Source organism: Rhinopithecus bieti, unplaced genomic scaffold (assembly GCF_001698545.2).
Source record: "Rhinopithecus bieti isolate Rb0 unplaced genomic scaffold, ASM169854v2 scaffold_45617, whole genome shotgun sequence".
NCBI classification, from domain to species: Eukaryota; Metazoa; Chordata; class Mammalia; order Primates; family Cercopithecidae; genus Rhinopithecus; species Rhinopithecus bieti.
The window spans coordinates 1,497,112-1,522,235 of record NW_016819136.1 but is presented as its reverse complement, the minus strand read 5'-3'; the positions used below and the strand labels follow the sequence as shown (position 1 = coordinate 1,522,235).

The window sequence follows — 25,124 nt, the reverse complement described above, 5'->3', positions numbered from 1 at the left end:
GTCGCCCAGGCTGGAGTACAATGGTGTGATCTCGGCTCACTGCAACCTCCATCTCCTGGGTTCAAGCAATTCTCCCACTTCGGCCTCCCAAGTAGCTGGGATTACAGGAGCGCACCACCATGCCCAGCTAATTTTTTTATTTTTATTAGAGAGGGGGTTTGCCATGTTGGCCAGGCTGATCTCGAACTCCTGGCCTCAAAAGATCTGCCCACCTTGGCCTCCCAAAGTGCTGGGATTACAGGCATGGGCCACCATGTCCGGCCAAAATCACTTAATTATTGATCAAAGTACTACTAAGGTGATAGAAAGTCACTCTCCCATGTAGCTCATAGGATTCGGTGTAACTGTTTTTGTTTTGTTTTGTTTTTTGTTTGTTTTTGAGACCAAGTTTTGCTCTTGTTACGCAGGCTGGACTGCAATGGCATGATCTCAATTCACTGCAACCTCCACCTGCCGGGTTCAAGCAATTCTCCTGCCTCAGCCTCCCAAGTAGCTGGGATTACAGGCATGTGCCACCACACCCAGCTAATTTTGTATTTTTAGTAGAGACAGGGTTTCTCCATGTTGTTCAGGCTGGTCTCAAACTCCCGACCTCAGGTGATCTGCCCGCCTCGGCCTCCCAAATTGCTGGGATTACAGCCATGAGCCACCATGCCCGGCTCAGTGTCACTGTTTTAAAGTGCACAGATCGTATCTAATAAAGGTTTTTTGGAAAGGCAGGTAGAGCTAGAAATTTTGTATTATCTTAGATTTGTTTTTTATGTGCTATTTAAATATCTCATTGCCCTAGATAATCAAAGGGCTATACTTAGGTTGAAGTCTTAATAAATATCCCAGTAACATATCACTGTTCTAGTTAATTTCCATATTCTCTATGTCATTTATTAAATATGTTAATTTATTGGTAAAGCAATTTCTTAGTAGTTTTTTCCTCCAAAAGATTTTTTTCATGTTGATATGGTGATCTTTAAAACAGTATATATGTTTTTAATGAAACATGCATTTTCTTCCTTTGGCCCCTCTTTAAACAACCATAAGTCTAATTTTACAAAGGAAGATTAGGACAACAGTCCAAAAGCTGGTACTTTAGTCAGGTTTTTGCCCTTACGTTGTACTTTTAATGACCTTAGCAACCCCCACCTTGCAAATCCAATGGCCAACTCACATGGTGCACCTAACTCAACCTAACACAGCAGATCACTGTCCTTGAAAGGCTTCCTTCACTTGCCTTTGAGGACACCATGCTTTTTAAGATTTTCTTCTATCTCCTAACCAAATCTCTGTTTCTTTTGCCACTTTCTGCTCCACGACCTGAAGTTTTGAACACTGGAGAGTCCACTTCTCTTCTCTATCCATATTTTCTCCCTAAGTGATCTGATCCAGTCTTCATAAGTCTGTCTTTAAGTATCATGCCTACTCGAAACTTCTCAGTTTACTTCTGGCTCTAATCTCTCCCCTAAGATTCGAGTAGTATATTCAATAGCCCACCTGACCTTTCTATCCATATATCAAATACGCATTGCCAACTCAGTTACAAAAAAAACTCTTCATTTCTCCACATGCCAGAACCTACTTCTCTCTCAGTCTTTTCTTCTCCTAAATGGCACTTCCATGTACCCAGTTGCACTGACCAGAAACCTAGGAATAATTATCCCTGATCTTTCTTGTTCCCTCGCTGACCATAGCAATCCCTTCAGCAGGCTATTTGTCAAGTAAGACAATCTCATTCCGGCCTCAGGGCCTTTCCATAGAACACCACTGCCCTTTCCCTTCCCTCCCAGGATTCACTGGTGTTCTCCTTCTCTCACCCGCCCCCACCATTTAAGCCTCTCTCTAATGGCACTTCCTCAGAGAAGCTATTCCTGACCATCCTAACTAAAAACGCTACTCCCTCCCAAGTTATTCTCTACACCTTTACATTCTTTTGTTGTCTTCATAGCTTCTATCACTACCTGATATAGTACATGTTCGTTTATTTATATACTGTCCAGCTCCCATTCTGTTGCCAGATCCAGGGTGGTAGAGAGGCTATCCTGTTCACTGAGAACATTCTCGTGCATAGAAGACACTCTAATAAATGAATAAATAAGATCATTCATTTCTTAATTCATGTATATCTACCTTTGCCACTTTTAAGATAATAATGTCTCTGCTCACATACTTTTAAATTTATCCTGTGAGCAGCTCACTGTAATTCCTGATTATAAAACCCTTCCTCTTGAGTGAAAATATTTCATGCACATTCTCTTTGAATATTGCCTCATGCACATGCTCTTTGAATATGAGCATACTCTGTGTTCATCTTCTGAAATTGCTATAAGATTCATAATGGACTTCTCTACTATTTCCTTTACATCTTAAACTGCTCCCTTTCACACTTTCTCTCTTTATCTCTCAGTGATACAATTTGAGTAATTTCCTAATGCGTATATATCTTTCAGTTTACTGATCTCTCTTTAGTTTCCATTTCCCAAGCCCTCTGCATTAATTACTATTATTTCAGTGACATATTTTTCATTTCTAGAAGCTGTATTTGATTATTTTTTCAAATCTGCCTGGTGTTCTTGAGAATTTCCTATCCATTTATAATACTTTTAATTCCTTCTATTGTCTTTACAATAGCATATGACTTTTATAGTCTTTCTTTGGTATAATAGTTTTATTATATGAAGTTTTGGAGGGTCAAATACACTATTTATTGAATCTCTTTCTGCTCACTTATAGAGTACTAAATCCAAGCCCCAAAACTTCATGAGAGATGGACTACATTTAGAGATGGATTATAGTTACATATTCTCAGGAGAAACTACCCCCACTCCCACCCTAAGCCCGGGCTTAGACAGACAAGCTTCCTTGTCTTCAACCTGTGGATGTAGTGGATTTTTTTTGTCTGTATTTCACAGAGGGTAAGGGAGTCTGGCTTTATAAAGAGTTCTCAGTTCCAGCTCACACAAGTTCAAGGAGTTATCTCCTATCTCCTATCACAGCATGGCCATTAATGCTGAGCAAATTCCTAAGGGGTACCTCAGCATTAGCTCAGGGGCTTACAACTCTGGTAATCAGTTCCCTCTTGTTTTTTTTTTTTTTTTTTTTTTAATCCCTTAGGTGTATTTCCCTTGCTGTTTTGTGAGCCAAGACATGCATTATTAAAAAAAAAGTTTGAAACATTTCATCCAGCATTGCTAGGTACCTTTAGCAGAAGAGCATTTAAATAGTCCCCTTCTCGTTTTGCTGGAAGTGTTGGTTTTTATTCCTTTACGATTCAACCTAAAACTGTTAAAAGACATCTAGGTTTATCAAGCAGTATCTTAACTATACTTAAAATTTTTCAAATTGAATAAAATGTTTTTTTAATCCAACATAAATTGGAAAATGAGTTCATTATTTTTTATCAGTCACCAAAGTAAAAATCTGAAATAACCTTTCTAAGCTTGAATAAATCCAAGACATGTTGTTGTGGAGGACAACATGATTACAGGAAACCTATTCTCCCCAGTTGCCAAAGTATGTTACAAGCATACTAATTAATCCTCTTGGGATTTTTTTTAATAGTACAACATTAATTAATCCTTACTATGTATGTATAAATCAGATTTGTGGCAAAAAAAATAAACCAGTTTTATCCCCACTTCTAAGTAGAAAAATTTACCTATAAATAATGTGACCAGGATAAGTTACTGATAAAGTACAGAATAGGCCAGAAGTGGTGCTACGTGCCTCTCATCCCAGCTACTCGGGAGGCTGAGGCACGAGAATCACTTGAGCCCAGGAGGCGGAGGTTGCAGTGAGCCAAGATCATGCCACTGCACTCCAGCCTGGGTGACAGAGTGAGACTGTGCCTCAAATAAATAAATAAATAAATAAATAAATAAATAAATAAAGTACAGAATAAAGACTTCTGATTTTTTGCACAGTTAAAGAAAACTTGGGGCCGGGCACGGTGGCTCAAGCCTGTAATCCCAGCACTTTGGGAGGCCGAGACNATCAGATTTGTGGCAAAAAAAATAAACCAGTTTTATCCCCACTTCTAAGTAGAAAAATTTACCTATAAATAATGTGACCAGGATAAGTTACTGATAAAGTACAGAATAGGCCAGAAGTGGTGCTACGTGCCTCTCATCCCAGCTACTCGGGAGGCTGAGGCACGAGAATCACTTGAGCCCAGGAGGCGGAGGTTGCAGTGAGCCAAGATCATGCCACTGCACTCCAGCCTGGGTGACAGAGTGAGACTGTGCCTCAAATAAATAAATAAATAAATAAATAAATAAATAAATAAAGTACAGAATAAAGACTTCTGATTTTTTGCACAGTTAAAGAAAACTTGGGGCCGGGCACGGTGGCTCAAGCCTGTAATCCCAGCACTTTGGGAGGCCGAGACGGGCGGATCACGAGGTCAGGAGATCGACCCTCCTGGCTAACACGGTGAAACCTCGTCTCTACTAAAAAATACAAAAAACTAGCCGGGCGAGGTGGCGGGCGCCTGTAGCCCCAGCTACTCGGGAGGCTGAGGCAGGAGAATGGCTTACACCCGGGAGGCGGAGCTTGCAGTGAGCTGAGATCCAGCCACTGCACTCCAGCTGGGCAACAGAGCAAGACACTGTCTCAAAAAAAAAAAAAGAAAAGAAAAGAAAACTTGGCCAGGCGCAGCGGTTCAGGCCTGCAATCCCAGCACTTTGGGAGGCTGAGGTGGATGGATCACCTGAGGTCAGGAGCTGGAGACCAGCCTGGCTCACATGGTGAAACCCTATCTCTACTAAAAAATATATAAATTAGCCCAGTTGGTGGCGCCCGCCTGTAGTCCCAGCTACTCAGGAGAGTGAGGCAGGAGAATCACTTGAACTCAGGAGGTGGAGGTTTCAGTCAGCTAAGATCACAGCACTGCACTCCAGCCTGGGCAACAGAGTGATGAAAGAAAGAAAGAAAGGAAGAAAGGAAGAAAACTTAAATATTACCTAGAAAAATTCAAACATAAATATTTTCTATTAAAACCTAAGTATACTAGTTATTACATATATGTAGATAATGCTTGAAAATCTGTTTATTCTTAAAATGTTTTAAAACAAAAAAAACAAGAAATAATCAATTTGAATTCTAATCTTTTTTAAAATTCTCCTACTCCATCTTTTTTTCTACTTCCCTTCCTAAATCAAAGACCTGAGGAATCAGAGATCTCCTATCTTCTTTATGCATACTTTTCAAGATTTTCTAATAAACAATTATTCAAAGAACACACAAAGGACCCCTAAGCAAACTTTATTTTAGTTACACATTTCAGAAAACTTTACAAATCCCTCCACTTTAAAAATACAATGATTAGCTAAATCTGCTATTAAAGAAGTAAGTATAGGCCAGGAGCAGTGGCTCATGCCTGTAATCCCAGCACTTTGGGAGGCCGAGGCAGGCGGATCACGAGGTCAGGAGATCGAGACCACCCTGGCTAACACGGTGAAACCCCGTCTCTACTAAAAATACAAAAAATTAGCAGGTGTGGTGGCACGCACCTGTAGTCCCAGTTACTCAGGAGGACGAGGCAGGGGAATAGCGTGAACCGGGGAGGCGGAGTTTGCAGTGAGCCAAGATCACACCAATGCACTCCAACCTGGGAGACAGAGTGAGACTCAGTCTCAAAAAAATAAATAAATAAATACATAAAGTAAGTATAGCCTTTCCAGCCCCAGCCCCGGACCCTACCGCCGCGGAGATGTTCATGCCTAAGAAGAACCAGATTGCCATTTGTGAACTCCTTTTTAAGGAGGGAGTTATGGTGGCCAAGAAGGATGTCCACATGCCTAAATACCCAGAGCTGGCAGACAAGAATGTGCCCAACCTTCATGTCATGAAGGCCATGCAGTCTCTCAAGTCCCGAGGCTACATGAAGGAACAGTTTGCCTGAAGACATTTCTACTGGTACCTTACCAATGAGGGCATCCAGTATGTCCGTGATTACCTTCATCTGCCCCAGAGATTGTGCCTGCCACCCTACGCTGCAGCCGTCCAGAGACTGGCAGGCCTCGGCCTAAAGGTCTGGAGGGTGAGCGACCTGCAAGACTCACAAAAGGGGAAGTTGACAGAGATACCTACAGACGGTGTACTCTGCCCCCTGGTGCCGACAAAAAAGTCGAGGTTGGGGCTGGGTCAGCAACCAAATTCCAGTTTAAAGGCAGATTTGGTCATGAACATGGTCAGACACCTCAGTAAAAATGGAGAGGATTATTTTGCATTGAATAAACTTACAGCAAAAAAAAAAAAAAAAAAGAAGTATATACAATTGACAAATATTTTTAAAGAACTTAATATTAATGAAATATCGAAGCACAAAAGAATATATAATATTAACTACCTTATCCAAAGCACTATTACTTCTATTAAAAAATCCCAGGTAAGTATGTCATCTTCTGAACATACACAATGAATAATCTCAAAGGCTATTTTCTACTCCCAACGGTTGCTTACTCTAGATCACTAACAGAAGTTGCACTAAACAAATACCTCTGCTGCAGATCTCTGTCTGCCTTGCCTCTGGGATCTTAATCCACATGGAATATACTATTACTCTAGCCAAGAAGAAAATAAGTCTTTCGTTTTAAGGGTTTTTTTGTTTGTTCTACCTTTTGCTATATATTTTTTTACTAAGTTAATGGGCAAAAGCATAAATATTTGCCATTAACTGTATTTTAAATTTCATTGCATCATTTCACATAATTTGTATTGTTTCATTAGGGTTTAAAAGGTAGTAATAAAACTCACTTCCCACATACTAGAATTAAATTTTCTTTTTTTTTTTTTTTTTGAGACAGTGTCTCTCTCTGTCGCCTAATCTGCAGTGCAGTGGCATGATCACAGCGCACCATAACCTCAAATCCTGGACTCAAGCAATCCTTCTACGTCAGCCTCCCAAGTGGCCGGGACTACAGGTGCAAGCCATAGCCAGCTAATATTTATTTTGCTTTGTTGAGATGGGGGTCTTACTATGTTGCTCAGGTTGATTTCAAACTCCTGGCCTCAAGTGATCCTCCCACTTTGGCCTCCCAAAGTGTTGGGATTATAAGCATGAGCCACAATGTTTGACCCAATATTTTAAAATAAAACAAATACAACAACTAGGATTCCTATCTTTATACTACAGAATTGAAATAGAAAATCTGAAAATCTGAAGCCGTTGCTCACTATCAATAGCCATGGAGAGTTCATCCTTATTATTTAAATTAGTCTTACTGTCAGAAAGGCACTTATTAGCCAATCTGTTAAACAGCGTGAGGTTACTACTGATTCAAGACAGACCAGTGTTGTAACACCGTGACCCAATCTCTAATTTTATAGGTGAGGTAACTGAGGTGAGACAGGTTATGCAACATACTCAAGATGACCACACCCTGAAATCACCAGATGCAGAGACTCTATTCCAGATGTTTTGTTCCCAGTCTCCAATGTGTTCAATTATATCATGCTGCCCTCTAAATTCACTACTGTGGAACAACTGATTTAGCCGGGCTAGAACATGCGAATTATTCTACATTAATGAACTTCCCAGATCCCTGTAGCTTAACTCTTTAAATACCAGTACTTTTTAAAGTTATCCATTCTTTTGCTAGAACCCTCTCTAAAGTGAAAAAGCACAACTCTAGATTCCTTGGGTATTCCGGTGAACTGGCTCTGACATCCCTAATTATTTGCTTAAATACCAGGTCATGTGCCTTATGAATACATTCCTGTTATGCTACTTGTCTTCCTTGTGTTTTATTTTCATTTGTTTGTTTTAGAGAAGAGGTCTCACTATATTGCCTAGGCTGGATTCAAACTCCCCGGCTCAAGTGATCCCCTTTCTCAGGCCTCCTGAGCAGCTGGGACTACAGGCATGTACTACAATGCCTGGCTTGTCTTCCTTGTGTTAATTTTAGACCCCTCAGTGAACTCCCCATCATATTTGTGTTTCTTCAATACCTTCTTTATTTGGGGGAGAATGAAGAAAACAAAGGCAACATGGTAGAGTCGTGGTAGACGTTGATGGATTTTAAATGGCAGAGAAAAAATGAATTATTTATTTTCCAGACTTTTAAAACATCATTTCTACCAGCTACAGTACTATTTAGAGCCAACTTAGTTGCACAGACCTTTGGCCTCCACATTAAAAGGTCTAGGTTTCATTGCACATGCCATACTTTGAGGTTAGTCTTCATCTTGAACTTGGATATCAAATTCACTTCGAATGCTTTTATTTCCTAAGATATAATGGCATGGTTTCATATGTTATATTTTGGACAGATCGAGTTTTAAAATGCAATTATTTTCCTTTCATGCCTCTTGTAATGTTTTGAACAAACTTGAATGATGAGAGAGAATCAAAGAGATAGCAGTAAAAAAATTTAAAATAAAAAAACAAAGGTCTAGGTGTCTTCACCTTTTTTGAGTTTCTACTATCATTTCTTGCTGGTATCTATGTGTTATTACCAACTAATTTCCCTACCTTCAATATCCTATTCAGTTTATTTAAGCTTATAAAAATATAGCAAAAAAAAAAAAATATTAAAGAAACACCAAATGAAGATTTGAGGATCTCTCCTATTACTAGATATATCAGCTATGTGGGGTCTTTTTGTTTGTTTGTTTTTGTTTGCTTCTGAGTTGTTGATAGTTCTGGTTTCTGGGTAACCGACCTGTAGAAAAGTTTGCAAAACTTATGAGATACTGTACTTCTCTTTAGGTCTATTCTATGTGAATTCATATACAATGTCCTTAAAAAAAAGTGTTTATAATCAGCTTAGGGGCCCAAACTGAGCCAAAGTAAACCTCTGACACTCTAAATCAGTGCTTCTCAAACTTTAATGTAAATGTAAATCACCTAAAATCTTGTGAAAATGAAGATTGTGATCCACTAAGTCTGAGAGTGGGCCCAAAATTCTGATTTGCCATCAGATGATGCCAAATCTGCTGGCCCCCATACTACACCTTTAGTAGCAAGGATCTAGAACACACCCCTCTTTTTTTCTCTCCTGTTTCTAAATTCTCTCATTCCTTTGCTTTTTCCTTTTCTTGCATTACCATTTTTCTTGCTTTAAGTCTGTCACTAGTAATCACAGTAACTACTTCAATAGTAATCATAGTAACTACTTAGCCCTGCAGATAGTCCTTAAACCTATGAAGGTTCCCCAATCTATAACGTAAGTCATAAAAAAAAAAATCAGTGCAGGGGCTGGCCGCAGTGGCTCACGCCTGTAATCCCAGCACTTTGGGAGGTTGAGGCGGACGGATCACCTGAGGTTGGGAGTTCAAGACCAGCCTGGCCAACATGATGAAACCCCATCTCTACTAAAAATACAAAAATTAGCCGAGTGTGGTCGCAGGCACCTGTAATCCCAGCTACTTGGGAGGCTGAGGTTGGAGAATCACTTGAACCCAGGAGGTGGAGGTTGCAATGACTGGAGATCACACCATTGCACTCCAGCCTGGGTGACAAGAGTGAAACTCCGTCTCAAAAAAAAAAAAAAAATTAGTGCATAAAGGTCAAAAAACTACAATATTGTCATAAACCTTTTCTAAATGTGACCAAAAATAATATAGTCAATAGAGATGACTATTTTTAGGATGTATTGTTATTTTCATATATTTCTTAGCAATTAAATATTTTCCTTAGAATACAGTTCAAGCCGGGTGCAGTGGCTCACACCTGTAATGCCAGCACTTTGGGAGGCCTAGGTGGGTGGATCACGAGGTCAGAAGATCAAGACCATCCTGGCTAACACAGTGAAACCCCATCTCTACTAAAAATACAAAAAATTAGCTGGGCATGGTGGCGGGCGCCTGTGGTCCCAGCTACTGGGGAGGCTGAGGCAGGAGAATGGCGTGAACCTGGGAAGCAGAGCTTGCAGTGAGCCAAGATCATGCCACTGCACTCGAGCCTGGGTGACAGAGCAAGACTCTGTCTCAAAAAAATAAATAAATAAAAATAAGGAATACTGTTCAAAAAAACTTAGGATGTCATGTTTCTTAATAGGAAATCAAAACCATTTAGTCATGTTAAGATTCAATAACTGTTAAGATTCCAATGAACTGAACTGCTAATTATGAACAGAATGATGGTACTTGTACTAATCTTTATAAACTGTTAATGAATCTTTTTTTGGCCTACTCTAAACTTATAAGAAAATCTGCTACCAAGGATATCTAATCCTCAAAAGATGAGTTTTTTTTGTTTTTTTTTTTTTTTTTTGAGGCAGGGTCTCTCTCTGTTACCCAGGCTGGAGTGCAATGGCAGGATCATGGCTCAATGCAGCCTCAACTTCCCAGGCTCAGGTGATCCTCCCACCTCAGCCTCCTGAGTAGCTGGGATGTAGCCTGTAGGTGTGTGCCACCACACCTGGCTAATTTTTGTTAGTTTTTTGTTTGCAGAGACTGGGTTTTGCCATGTTGCCCAGGCTAGTCTCAAACTCCTGGGCTCAAGCAATCTGCCCACCTCAGCCTCCTAAAATGCTGGGATTACAGGCATGAGCTATCACACCCAGCCAAGAGATCAGCTTTCTAATGAACTAATTGGAACCACACAGGCCTTACCATCCTATACAATTTTCACTTACAGTTGTATCATACCAGATTCTATCAAACGGTTCATAACTCTCATAGGAATTGCTAGACTTAGAATGAGTTCTTTAATATAATAAATGTTAGCATTTGTAACATACAGAAGTGTTGTTCTTCCAAAAAGACTCTAAGATCTTAATGTGCCTAATCAACAAGCAGGAGTCTCATTTTACAGTGAGGAAACCTGAAGCACATCCAGATTACACAACCGAGTGAACACAATGGAAACAATGCGTAGCTTCTAACTTGAAAACCATCTTATAGTCATTACACACTATAGGTTGAACATTGCTAAACTTTCTTTAGGCACAGGAATGAATTTTTTAAATCAAAATTTTATCAAATATCTGGCTTCTCAGCAACACTTAGAAATATGGTTTCTGTATCAGATTAGTCTCTTGACAATACAGTGAGCTACAGCGTAAGTGGAATGCACTTCCGTGGTGTAGCTTTCACACAAGGAAATTGAAGCAGATAATTCCATTCCATCGAACCAGACAACAGTGCATTCTAGTGGTCAAAGGACAGCATAATCAGAAATGTCTTTTGGGACTCTGAACTAAAACTGAAACATCTAAAATCTAGAAGCTAAGAAAGAAATTTTACAAATATGACTTCTTGCAGATTTAAAGAAAATTTGCATTCAAGATTAAAATAAAGATGTAAAAAAAGAAATTACCCAAAAGCTCCAGTCACCACTCCAATTATGTAAATTTGGCCCCTGTTTTTTAACTACCACATTATTCTCTTCCACAGTTGGACTAAGATTGTCCTCTACATCTTCCTGTAACTCAGTGGCAAGGCTTGAATCCCTTTCATTCATCACCTGGAAACAAATATCAAACCATGTAAATTATTTATTGAGAAATGACCATTTTAAAAAGAAAAAAGTTAATGTTCACAACATATACATTAATTTTAAAAGGGCAATATTTAAATGTTTAGAAGACAGTAATAAATATGTTTTTGCTTCAATATTTCATATAGTTATATATTTACTTTATTTTTTATTATTATTTTCTTTAGAGACAGGGTCTCACCCTTTCACCCAGACTGGAGTATAGTGGCCCAATCATAGCCCACTGCAGCTTCGAACTCCTGGGCCAAAGCAATCCTCCTTCCTCAGTCTCTTGAGTAGTTGGGCCTCAAAATGCCCCCCCTTTTTTCCCCCTTTTTTTTTTTTTTTTTTTTTTTTTTTTTGTAGAAGCGAGGTCTCACTATGTTGCCCAGAGTGACCTCAAACTCTTAGGCTCAAGCAATCCTCCTGCCTCAGCCTCCCAAAATACTGGAATTATAGGCATGAGCCACCTCACCCAGCCAAGTTCATACATTTATACATGAAACAAAGATTTTCCAACTACTATTATGTGCTAGATAGCTTGGTTGGCACTAGGGATACAAAGATGAATAAAACAAATTCCTCAGTCTCCAGAAGTGCACAGTCTGTTAGAGGAATAATAAATCACAAAAATACAATGTAATGGGAGTGTCCGTTTGTACAACTATTTTGGAGAACAATTTGCAAAGCCCAGTAGGAAAGACGATAGACATACACTGCAATGCAGCAATTTAATATACAGAGTCAAGAATGTTTGTTAATACTACAAAAGTGGAAATAATCTCACTGTCCATCAATAGAAAAATTAGTAAATAAGCTCTGATTTATACAAACAGTGGAGTTTAAACAAATGAATAAGATGTGTCAGCTGTGCGAGGTGGCTCATGCCTGTAATCCAACACTTTGAGATCACTTGAGGTCAGGAGTTCGAGACCAGCCTGGCCAACATAATGAAACCCTGTCTCTGCTAAAAAATACAAAAAATTAGCCAGGCATGGTGGCCTATAGTCCCAGCTACTCAGAAGCTGAGGCAGGAGAATTGCTTGAACCCGGGAGGAGAAGGTTGTAGTGGGTTGAGATCACACCACTGCACACCAGCCTGGGTGACAGAGCCAGACTCTATCTCAAAAAAGTATTGGCTCATTGGGTAACTGCTCAAGTAAGAGCACTCATCAGGGAGTTAAAAAAAGAAAAAAGAGAATATGGAGTAGGGGAGTAAGGAGGAGTAGTCATAAAAGCATATGGGCCAGGCACAGTGACTCATGCCTATAATCCCAGCACTTTGGGAGGCTGAGGCAGGAGGATCTCTTGAGCCCAGGAGTTTGAGACCAGCCTGGGCAACATAGTGAGACCCGGCCTCTACAAAAAAATATCAAAAAATTTGCCAGGCATGGTGGCATGTGCCTATGGCCCCAGCTGTTCAGAAGGCTGAGGTGGGAGGATTGCCTGAGCCAGGGAGGTCAAGACTGCAGTAAGCCATGATCACGCTACAGCACTCCAGCCTGGCCGGCAAAGCAAAACCCTGTCTCAAACAAACAACAACAACAACAACAACAACAAAAAGAAACAGCGTATGGTGAACCAGGTTCCTGAAATACCTCTGCTGCTGCTGCTGCTGCTCCACTTAAGCTTGAGGTTCTTTTATTTTATTTCATTTTATTTCATTTCATTTCATTTTTTTTTTTTGAGACGGAGTCCGGCTCTGTCACCCAGGCTGGAGTGCAGTGGCCGGATCTCAGCTCACTGCAAGCTCCGCCTCCGGGGTTCACGCCATTCTCCTGCCTCAGCCTCCCAAGTAGCTGGGACTATAGGCGCCTGCCACCTCGCCCAGCTAGTTTTTTGTATTTTTTTTAGTAGAGACGGGGTTTCACCGTGTTAGCCAGGATGGTCTCGATCTCCTGACCTCGTGATCTGCCCGTCTTGGCCTCCCAAAGTGCTGGGATTACAGGCTTGAGCCACCGCGCCCGGCCTATTTTATTTTATTTTTGAGACAGAGTCTCGGTCTGTCGCCCAGGCTCAAGTGCAGTGGCACTATCTCGGCTCGCTGCAACCTCTACCTCCCAGGTTCAAGCGATTTTCCTGCCTCAGCCTCCCGAGTAGCTGGGATTACAAGCATATACCACCTCACCCGGCTAATTTTTATATTTTTAATAGAGATGAGGTTTCACCATGTTGGCCAGGCTGGTCACAAACTCCTGATGTCACGTGATCAGCCCGCCTCAGCCTCCCAAAGTGCTAGGATTACAGGCATGAGCCACTGCACCTGGCCAAACTTGAGGTTCTTAAACCCTATAAATAATCATTGCCATGGGGGAAGCCCCTAACCATGAGGCTACTGATTTGAGTCTCTCTGGAGAAAGACATTCGTAAACCTGAGAGAGTAGAGAGGACCTCCTCTACCTGAAGTATATCCAGTAACCTCCAGAAAGAGAGGGAGAAACCAACAAACCTGGACAGAAGGGAAGGAAACATACAATGGCAAAAGAAACAAAACAAAACAAAACAAGAAAACAAAACTGAAACTGAAGTCCATAAATTGATCTAATAAAACATACAGAATTTACTAAAATAATTTATATAATAAAAGATAAAAGACTGGCTTTTGTGCCTCTACAACATAGGTTCTAAGTTAACTTCAACATCTGCTAAAATGCAGCAATTGGCAAATCTTCATGGCTTAATCAATATTGGGTCTCAAATTACAGTTATAACTAGAGTTCCCACTAAATTTAAACAAGGTATCCCCTACAATCTTAGGAGTTATTCAACATAAAATAGACAACAAATAGGTATGCCTCACTTTAACCACCAGAACTATTCCTTTGCCTAAATACTCCATTGATCGTGGTATACACTGCCCTAAAATATCCTATTGTGGCCATGGACACTCTGTCCCAATTAGTAATAAACTAAATTTAAATCAAGTCTTTAGAGCTTACAAATTGGCTTTCAAAGAAGTAGGACCATAGGCTGGGTATGCTGGCTCGCACGTATAATCCCAACACTTTGGGAGACTGAGGCAGGGGGATCACTTGAGGCCAAGAGTATGGAGAACAAGCTGGGCAATATAGCAAGCACCCCACTCTACAAAATGTTTAAAGATTAGTCTGGCATAGTGGCACACACATGTAGTCCTAGCTACTTGGGAGGTTGAGGTGGGAGGATTGCCTGAGTCCAAGAGTTGGAGATCACAGTAAGTTGTGACTGCACCATTGTACTCCAGCCCAGGTGACAGAGCAAGACTCTGTCTCAAAACAAACAAAACAGTGAGACCCTGTGGACCGCCACTCTCAATGCCCAGTTAAAATTATACAATCCAATATAAAACAAAACAGGGCCTTCAAGGACTGAAACTTGTTATGTAAGACCTACTTCGGCTGGGCACGGTGGCTCACACTGGTAATCCCAGCACTTTGGGAGGTCAAGCTGGGCGGATCACGAGGTCAGGAGTTCGAGACCAGCCTGACCAACATGGTTAAACCCCATCTCTACTAAAAAAAAATACAAAAATTAGCCAGGCGTGGTGGTACGTGCCTGTAATCCCAGCTACTTGGGAGGCTGAGGCAGGAGAATTGCTTGAACCCAGAAGTGGAGGTTGCAGTGAGCGGAGATCGTGCCACTACATTCCAGCCTGGGCAACAGAGTGAGACTCCATCTCACAAAAAAAAAAACACACACACACACAAAAAAACCACCTACTTCGTGAGAAAGTAACTATCCCTACTGCTTCTCCATTTAACAGCCCAATTTGGCCTGTTAAACTTGGTAAGAATGAACGGTGCCTCATGGTTCATTACCACATCCTCCACGATGTCATTTTACCCAGGAAGGCCCCTATACCCAATATTATTGAAATTACTGACTATCCAGTCCACAACTAGTAAATATTTTATTTGGCTAATAAAATAGATTTGGCTAATATGTTCTGTTCAGTGTCTCTTTCAACACCTCCTCAGCCATAGTTGGTCTTCACCTCCCGAGAGACACAATATCTCTTTACCTGGCTAACCACATACGCAACCTTTACACGAAAAATCTTAATTGCACCAAATTTTCCCCAGGAGCACAAGTATAACATTCCATTGATGACATCCTCCTCTGAGGACAATCTTTTGACATACTCACAAAGGAGCTCACAAAAGGAGGATGGGCCATTGTGCCACACATAGTGTAAGGCCTACCATCTTGGTTAAATTTCTGAAAATTATTTGGTCTCTGTCACCCAGGCTGGAGTGCAATGGCACAAACAGGGGTTACTGCAGTCTCAACCTCCTGTGCTCAAGTGATCTTCCTATCTCAGCCTCCCAAATAGCTGGGACTACAGGTGCCACACAACCATGCCTGGTTAATTTTTTTTTTTTTTTTTTTTTTTTTTTTTTTTTGTAGATACAGGGTCTTGCTATGTTGCCCAGGCTAGTCTCAAATTCCTGTCCTCAAGCGATACTTCTTTGTGCCTTGACCTCCCAAAGTGCTAGAAGTACAGGCATGAGCCACTGCACTGGGCCACAATGGCTTACTTAAAGTCAAATTCAAATTCAAATGGTTCATGTCAGTCATCAAACATCAAGGGTGAATTATCACGAGTCTCAGTCTACTTTGTTTGCCTCACCCCTCCCTCTTCCTCTTCTGTACCTCATCTGGGTAAGCTGATAGGAAAGTCTGGGTGCTCCTTCCTTCATCTTGGTGGGAAATTCAAGCAATCCCCTGTCTGCATACTGGACCTCTCACCCTGGCCCCACTCCCTAACCCTAACCAGAAAAAAAGACATGGAGCCAGTTTTTTCCTGAGGCTCTCTTAAGCCATTTTGGTGCTGCTTGAGAGGACTGCCTTGCTCTCCCCAGAGACCTTAATTATGTAAGTAAAAGATTTTTTCAGGGCCGGGAGCGGTGGTGGCTCAAGCCTGTAATCCCAGCATTTTGGGAGGCCGAGGCGGACGGTTCACGAGGTCAGGAGATCGAGACCATCCTGGCTAACACGGTGAAACTCCGTCTCTACTAAAAACACAAAAAATTCGCTGGGCGTGGTGGTGGGCGCCCCTAGTCCCAGATACTGGGGAGGCTGAGGCAGGAGAATGGCGTGAACCCGGGAGGCGGAGCTTGCAGTGAGCCGGAGTGAGCTCGTCTGCACTCCAACCTCATGGTGTGTGTGTGGCATCATCAGTTTCTACACCTGAATCAAATTTGGGGTGGGGGTCCATTCTGGCTTTCTGGGGTGGCTACAATAGATTCCTGTCTCTCTGACTTATTACCCGTGTGGTCCTTAGCAAAGTCAATCTCTGTACATCACATCTGTTCCTTAACTCTACAATAGAGGAAATAATTTTATCTCTAGTCTAGACAATAAGCTTACTGAGAGCAGGGATCATGTCTGTGTTAATCACCATCTAATCCCGAATACCCAGTGCCAGGGACATAATTGAATCAGTGACTGATTGGGTTCGTGAATATCCAGCTTGACTATTTCATAGTAATGTTTTTCAAATCAAGTGAAATAACACACTCATTCACTTGTTCATTCAACAATTATTTGTGTACCTCCACCAATCTGTAAACCACAATGTTCTTCAGAAGATACAGCACTGACCGCAGTTCTCTAAAAGTAAAATATATACACACAAACCAATGTAGCAGGAGGTGTTCAGAAACGGAGGAGCCCCTCCAACAAAAGCGGGGTTTCATCCTGAATATTAATAAGAACGCTTTCCATTTTGTCAAGTAAAGTAGTAAACAAATGATAAAACTAGACTAGTTGAAATCAAAAACTTGGCTGACAGCACAGTGATTTAAACTATCCGGACGCTTGTAACAGGGCTGAGAATGAAAAGAAGGGGACGAGGCTGGAAAAACGTGACACTGAGTCAGAATCACGACCATGGGGCCTGACCCAAGGGGCCTGGAACTGAGACATCCGCACCAGGACATTTCGGGATCAAATTCAAGCCCTCAACGCCCACAGGGAAGCAGATGTCCTCACCACCGCCCGTAGGGAAAGGGCTCTCAGAGGCACTGGAAACCGTTTCCTCCGTAACAACTTTCCATATTACTCCCAAACGCACGAAGAAAAGGGAAGGGAGGGATTAAAACTGTAATCTGAGAAGGTTCAAGCAACCACCGTGAGAAAAAGTAGGGTAAAGCCACGGATGGGAACCTACCCCAGCGAGGCCCGCTTACCTGGCGGACAGTCGGTGGGCCCTCCATCGCGGCTCCCTCCGCCGTCGCGGTACCGCCCCGCGCCCACCTCCGGCGCGCACTGAGCTCCGACGGACTCAGCGCGCCTTCTCCGCCGGCCCTTCGAGTGCTTCCAGCCGCAGCTCCTTGCGCCCTCCGGCGGCCGTGAAGGACTCCTGACGAGGGTGTTACTGGGTTAGCCTGGAGGCTTGTCTTTCTAGGGGTCACAAGGAGCCTTACCTATTCCCAACCACAAACTCCTGTGCCTCCCAGGAAATGGCGTACCCTGCCCCGATGTACGAAAACGTGAATTGCTCGGGAAACTTTTTTTTTTTTTTTTTTTTGAGACGGAGTTTCTCTCTTGTTGCTCAGGCTGGATGGAGTGCCAAGAGTAACTGCAACCTCCGCCTCCCAGTTCAAGCGATTCTCCTGCCTCAGCCTCCCGAGTAGCTGTGATTACGTATTTTTAGTAGAGACAAGGTTTCACCATGTCGGTCAGGCTGGTCTCGAACTCCCTACCTCAGGCAATCCGCTCGCCTCGGCCTCCCAAAGTGCTGGGATTACAGGCGTGAGCCACAGTGCCAGGCCAGGAAACTCTTGTTCCTTCCAATAAAGGATTGAAGTTACTGATTAACTGCTGTAAGTATTGCAGATTCTTGGTTCTGTAAACTAAAAATAAAATGCTAAGGCTCCCCACAGCCATCTAAATGGACCTCTCCTCTTGGCCAAGAGCATTCCAGATTTAACCTGAAAATCTAGTTCAGGCCATGATGAAAGAGGGGATTGGACGTGCCTTACTAACATCAACACAGACCTTAAGTCTGATAAGAAATATTTATCATCTATTCCCTCGGAAGCCTGCTACTTGGAGGCTGCATCTGCATGATAAAACCTTAGTCTCCACAACCCCTTATTGTAACCCAGACATTCCTTTCTACTGATAATAACTTTTTTTTTTTCTTTTGAGACAGGTTCTGGTTCTGTTATCTCAGCTGGAGTGCAGTGGCGCAATCTCTACTCACTGCAACCTCCACCTCCCAGAGTCAACCAATCCTCACACCTCAGCCTCTCAAGTAGCTGGGACTACTGGCGCGTGCCACCATGCTTAACTACTTGTTTGTTTGTTTGTTGAGACAGGTTTTTGCCATGTTGCCCAGGCTGGTCTTGAACTCCTGGACTCAAGCAGTCTGCACGCTTCGGCCTCCCAAAGTGCTGGGATTACACGTGCAAGCAACAGCTCCTAGTCAATAATAACTCTTTCAACCAATTGCAAATCAGAAAAATTTTAAATGTACCAATGACCTGAAAGCCCCCCCTTCTCCCCCTTGGAGTTGTCTCCCCTTCCAGATTGAAACAATGTAAATCTTACATGTATTGATTGATGTATTAGGTCTGCCCAAAATACATAAAAGCAAGCTGTACCCCAACCACCTTGGGCACATGTCACTGGGACTTCCTGAGACTGTGTCACAAGTGCGTCCTTAACTTTGGCAAAATACATTTTCTAAATTAACTGAGACCTGTCTCAGATATTTGGGGTTCAGAGTTCCCAACCAAACAGCTATATAAAAGACATTCTAGGCCAGGCACAGCGGCTCACTCCTGTAATTCCAGCACTTTGGGAGACTAAGGTGGGAGGGTTGCTTGTGTCCAGGAGTTCAAGACCAGCCTGGCAACATAGCGGGGACCCATCTCCAGAAAAGAGAAAAAGAGAAAGAAAGAGAGCGTGGTGGCTCATGCCTGTAATCCCAGCACTTTGGGAGGCTGAGATGGGAGGATCACCTGAGGTCAGGAGTTTGAGACCAGCCTGACCAACATAGTGAAACTCTGTCTCTACTAAAAATACAAAAAGTAGTCAGTCGTGGTGGTGAGCACCTGTAATCCCAGATACTTGGGAGGCTGAGGCAGGAGAATCGCTTGAACCTGGGAAGTGGAGGTTGCAGGGAGCCGAGATTGGGCCATTGCACTCCAGCCTGGGCAACAAGAGTGAAACTCCGTCTCAAATAATAATAATAATAAATAATAATAATCTGTGACTATGTTGCAGGGTGTCTTTATTATTAGAAAACTCACACTAAAATATTTAGGAGTTCCCTGTTATCCATGGGGATGTAAAAAAAAAAAAATTTAAAGTATTTAGGAGTGAAGTATCCCCATGTCTGCAGCTTGCTTCCAAATGCTTCCATGAAGATGAATACACAGAGAAAACAAAATAGCAAAATGTTAATTACTTGATCTAAGTGGAGGGTATACTACTATTCAGTTATTCTTTTACTGTTTACATATATTTAAAAATCATAATGTAAAGTTGAAAAGATGGAAAAGAGTTGAATCCAGTTCCACAAAATGTCATACACTGAGTGTATTTTCTTTTTTGTTTTGTTTTGTTTTTGTTTTTGTTTTTTTGAGAGAGTCTCGCTCTGTCACCCAGACTGGAGTGCAGTGGCACAATCTTGACTCACTGTAACCTCTGCCTCCCGGGTTTAAGCAATTCTCCTGCCTCAGCCTCCTGAGTAGGTGGGAGTACAGGTGCCCACCACCATGCCCGCCTAATTTTTGCATTTTTAGTAGAGCTGGGCTTTCACCATGTTGGTCAGGCTGATCTCAAACTCCTGGCTTCAAGTGATCCACCCACCACAGCCTCCCAAAGTGCTGGGATTACAGGCATGAGCCACCACACCCGGCCATGAGCATATTTCTTAAATATATATGACATACTAAAGAACAAATTACTTAATAAGATAATCAATAAAAGACAGGTTTCCATCCTCATTCTGCAAAACTTTGCATAAACTGTGTTCTGTTAAACATAAAAAATGTCACAGAACACCAATATTAAGCAAGGCCACTGTATGATCATGATAGAATAAGACAAAAAGAAGGCCACTGGGTAATCATGAGAAAAACACAGCCAAAAATGTGGACATCATTCGAACCACAGAAATGACTATGTCCCTATGCTGACTAATATGACTGACTGCTGCCTCTTTCCCAACCACAGCTTTAGCTTCACTTTATTCCACGTACCTTCTAGATAGTTATTAAGATACCCAATCAGAATAACCACATCTTATTGACAGTATGTAATCCGGGACAAAGCTTCTTGAATCCTCCTTGCAAAATCACTGAACACAGACCCAAATCCTGTAGTAAGACCTTTCTAACACCCTTTAACTGAGATGTCCTCATGGTTCTCCATGGAGTTCTTTCACCCTCATTGCAATGAGTCGATAAACACAGTGTTGTCCAACTACAGCTATGGTTCTCCTGGACTTTGGCTGAAGAGCATTGATATATTTTGCAGTGAAATAGAACATAAGGTGAAAGTGAATGTGGAAGAAAAGTTGTTAGAAGTTTGAAGAGAAAGGAGAAATTATGAAATACTTAGGAGCACAGGAGAATGAACTGACTAATGTTTTAGGAAAATAGTAAAACAGTAGCATTGCTGGGCAACACAAATGCCTAATTGAGATTAATGGTCATGTATTTAAAGTGAGATCACACTAATACGTAAACAGCTCCCAGATAAACATACGGAAAAACCACAGTCAAGTTAAAATTGTTAAAGTATATGTCAGAAAGTTCATGAAAAAGTGTCTTTTTTTTTCTTTGAGATGGAGTTTCGCTCTTGTCACCAGGCTAGAGTGCAATGGCACGACCTCAGTTCACTGCAACCTTCACCTCCTGAGTTCAAGCGATTCTCCTGTCCCACCTTCTGGAGTAGCTGGGATTACAGGTGCCCACCACCACGCCCAGCTACCTTTTTTGTATTTTTTTTTTTTTTTTTTTTAGTAGAGACGGAGTTTCACCATCTTGGTCAGGCTGGTTTTGAACTCCTGACCTCATGATTCACCCTCCTTGGCCTCCCAAAGTGCTGGGATTACAGGCGTGAGCCACCACACCCGGGCAAGTGTCTCTTAAAAATATAAAAGATCCTCAGTTTCACACAGAATAGCATAGAAATTAAAACCACACTGAAATACTATTTTTCACTTATTGGATTGACAAAAGTACAGAAATTTGAAAACGCATTCTGCTGACAAGGCTGTGGGGATACAGTACTCTTATAATAGAAGTGTAGAGGCTGGGTGCGATGGCTCATGCTTGTAATCCCAGCACTTTAGGAGGCCAAGGCAGGTGGATTGTTTGAGGTCAGGAGTTGGAGACCAGCCTGACCATCATGGTGAAACCCTGTCTCTACTAAAATGCAAAAATTAGCCAGGCGTGGTGGCAGGTGCCTGTAATCCCAGGTACTCGGGAGGCTGAGGCAGGAGAATCGCTTGAACCCAGGAGGCAGAGGTTGCAGTGAGCCAGGATTGCACCACTACACTCCAGCTTGGATGATAGAGTGAGACTGTGTCTCAAAATAATAATAATAATAATAATGGAAGTGTAAAGTAATGTAGCAAATTTGGCAATAGCTACAAAAAGTACAAAATGCATACACTCTTGCAGCAATACCAACTTCTGCAGTTTTTCCTATAGATGTAATTGCATACATGCAAAATAATCCAAAGTTATTCCTAGAAGAATAGTTTGTAGTAGTAAAAATTGAAAACAAATCATCATCAATAAAGGACTGGTTAAATCAATGATATACCTCCATCCATTAGAATCTGGGATCCTATGCAGTTTCATAATAATTTTTAAAAGAATAAGGAAGAGCAACATCAACAAAAATGGCAGAGTGGGGAACTTCAAAAGTCTGTTCTTCCACAAAAGCAACAAATAAGGTGGCAAAAGCTGTCAGAAACAATTTATTTGGAACTCTGGAATGTCATCAAAACTTTACCACAATCAGGGGATTGCTTAATTAAGAGAAAACAGCTGAGTATCAGTAAGAGACTTTTGTGACAGTTTATTTATTCTATTTATTTAATTTACTTTTTGAGATGGAGTCTCGCGCTCTGTCGCCCAGACTGGAGTGCAAGTGCCGGATCCAGCTCACTGCAAGCTCCGCCTCCCGGGTTATGCATTCTCCTGCCTCAGCCTCCTAGCACTGGGACTACTAGCGTCCGCCACCTCGCCTCGGCTAGTTTTTTGTATTTTTTGCTAGAGACGGGTTTTCACTGTGTTAGCCAGGATGGTCTCAATCTCCTGACCTCGTGATCCGCCCGTCTCGGCCTCCCAAAGTGCTGGGATTACAGGCTTGAGCCACCGCGCCCGGCCTTGACATTTTATTTTAACTTACCCTGGTACCATCCCCCACTCTACAATAGCCCACATTCCTGGTACTGATTCCTAGTATCAGAGGTAGCAGTACAGACCTTATTCTCGAAGAATTGTTATCTGTTTGCTTTGACCTGTTTGGTGGCTCCCTGAAGGCTCAAGGACTTGTGCGCCTGATTTTATCTCAGAACTCTCCCAAGGGTAGAACACCTGCCTTGGGCAGTGGGGGAAAGTTGGTAGAGGGGGCAGGTAGACTGTTTATTGAAAACATTTGGGCCAGGCACGGTGGCTCGCGCCTATAATCCCAGCACTTTGGGAGGCTGAGGGGGCAGATCACCTGAGATCGAGAGTTCAAGACCAGCCTGACCAACATGGAGAAACCCCGTCTCTACTAAAAATACAAAAATCAGCTGGGCGTGGTGGTGCATGCCTGTAATCCCAGCTACTTGGGAGGCTGAGGCAGGAGAATCACCTGAACCCGGGAGGTAGAGGTTGCAGTGAGCCAAGATAGTGCCATTGCACTCCAGCTTGGGCAGCAAGAGCAAAACTTGTCACACACACACACACACACACACACACACACACAAAGAAAGAAAGAAAAGAAAACATTTGAAAACAAATATATGACCTGTATCACTTGGGGCAAGGGATAACCGTTCAGGCAAACAATGGACAATCTGAAAAGCTTAACAGGAATACGTGGGGAATGAGAATCTTTGGGAAATAAGGGCTTTGAAAAACTCTCACAAATTCCTGGGAATCCAGAAGGCCACATGCATCCCCAGAGCTGGGAACATGCTCAGAAAAGACCTAAGAAGGCCCTAAACTTCCACCCCTGGCTGACTTTCTGCTCAGCTAAAGCAGAGATATGAATTGCCTGGCTGGGTGTTACAGGTATACCCAACACACAGAAAGCCAATCTGCAAAGTCTGGAAGATAATTCCTTATTTCTGTATGTATTTTTCTTCTTCTGTTTTTATTTTTTTCTAATCTGACAGAACAGAGACTTATGTGGTCACATATAACAAAGAATGCAAACTTTACAAAATTAGTTCAACTTGTATGAGGTACCTAGAGTAGTCAAATTCACAGAGAAAGAAAGTAGAATGGTGGTTTCCAGGGGCCATGAGGAGGGCAGAATGGGGCTTTATTTAACGGGTTCAAAGTTTCAGTTTAGGGTGAAGAAAAAGTTTTGGAGATGTGATCATTACACAATATAAATGCACGTAATGTCACCGAACCATACTTAAAATGGATAAAATGGTAAATTTTATCTTGTGTATATTTTACCATAACATAAAAAAGTAGTTTATAAAAGATACTAACAAACCACAAATAAATGCTAAAATAAAGCAGCAACAATAAAACCTGGGGAGGTGTACAACCTGATTTTCCAAGTTGCTGCATTATGTCGGGCGCAGTGGCTCATGCCTGTAATCCCAGCACTTTAGGAGGTTGAGGCAGGTGGATCACCTGAGGTCAGGAGTTCAAGACCAACCTGGCCAACATGGCGAAACCCTGTCTCTACTAAAAACACAAAAATTAGCCAGTCATGATGGTGGATGCCTGTAGTTCATGAGGCTGAGGCATGAGACTCGCTTGAACTGGGGAGGCGGAGGCTGTAACGGATCGAGATCGCACCACTGCACTCCAGCCTGGGCAATAGAGTAAGACTCTGTCTCAAAAACAAAAACAAAACAAAACAAAGTTGCTGCATTGTAACATTCAAAATGTCCAGTTTTCAACAAAAAATAAAGTATGCAAAGAAACAAGAAAGTTTGACCCATATACAGAGAAAAATAATAGAAACCATCCCTAATGAAGCCTGAGCACTAGGCAGACAAAACTTTAAATCAAGTATTTCATATATTCTCAAAGAGCTAAAAGAAATCAAATTAGAAAGAGACCCATGAGAACAATGTCTCACCAAATAAAGAATATCAATAAAGACATATAAATTACAAAAGGAACCACATAGAAACTCTGGAGTTGAAAAATACAATAACTGGGCCGGGCGTGGTGGCTCAAGCCTGTAATCCCAGCACTTTGGGAGGCCGAGACGGGTGGATCACGAGGTCAGGAGATCAAGACCATTCCTGGCTAACCCGGTGAAACCCCGTCTCTACTAAAAATACAAAAAACTAGCCGGGCGACCTGGCGGGCGCCTGTAGTCCCAGCTACTCGGGAGGCTGAGGCAGGAGAATGGCGTGAACCCGGGAGGCGGAGCTTGCAGTGAGCTGAGATCCGGCCACTGCACTCCAGCCTGGGCGACAGAGCGAGACTCCGTCTCAAAAAAAAAAAAAAAAAAAAAAAAAAAAAAAAAAAAAAATAAAAAAAAAAATTACAAAAGAGAATTAAAAAAAAATTAGAAAAGA

General features: G+C 42.0%; 1 protein-coding gene across 1 annotated transcript in view; it reads right to left on the bottom strand.

The window, feature by feature from the left end:
- The window catches only part of GRAMD1C (GRAM domain containing 1C), a 119,632-nt gene that overhangs the window by 88,607 nt on the left and 5,901 nt on the right, over positions 1 to 25,124 (bottom strand). Inside the window, 2 exon segments of the mRNA XM_017858574.1 lie at positions 11,255 to 11,401; positions 17,584 to 17,756. Coding sequence (XP_017714063.1) covers positions 11,255 to 11,401; positions 17,584 to 17,610 — 174 coding nt within the window. The 5' untranslated portion in view covers positions 17,611 to 17,756.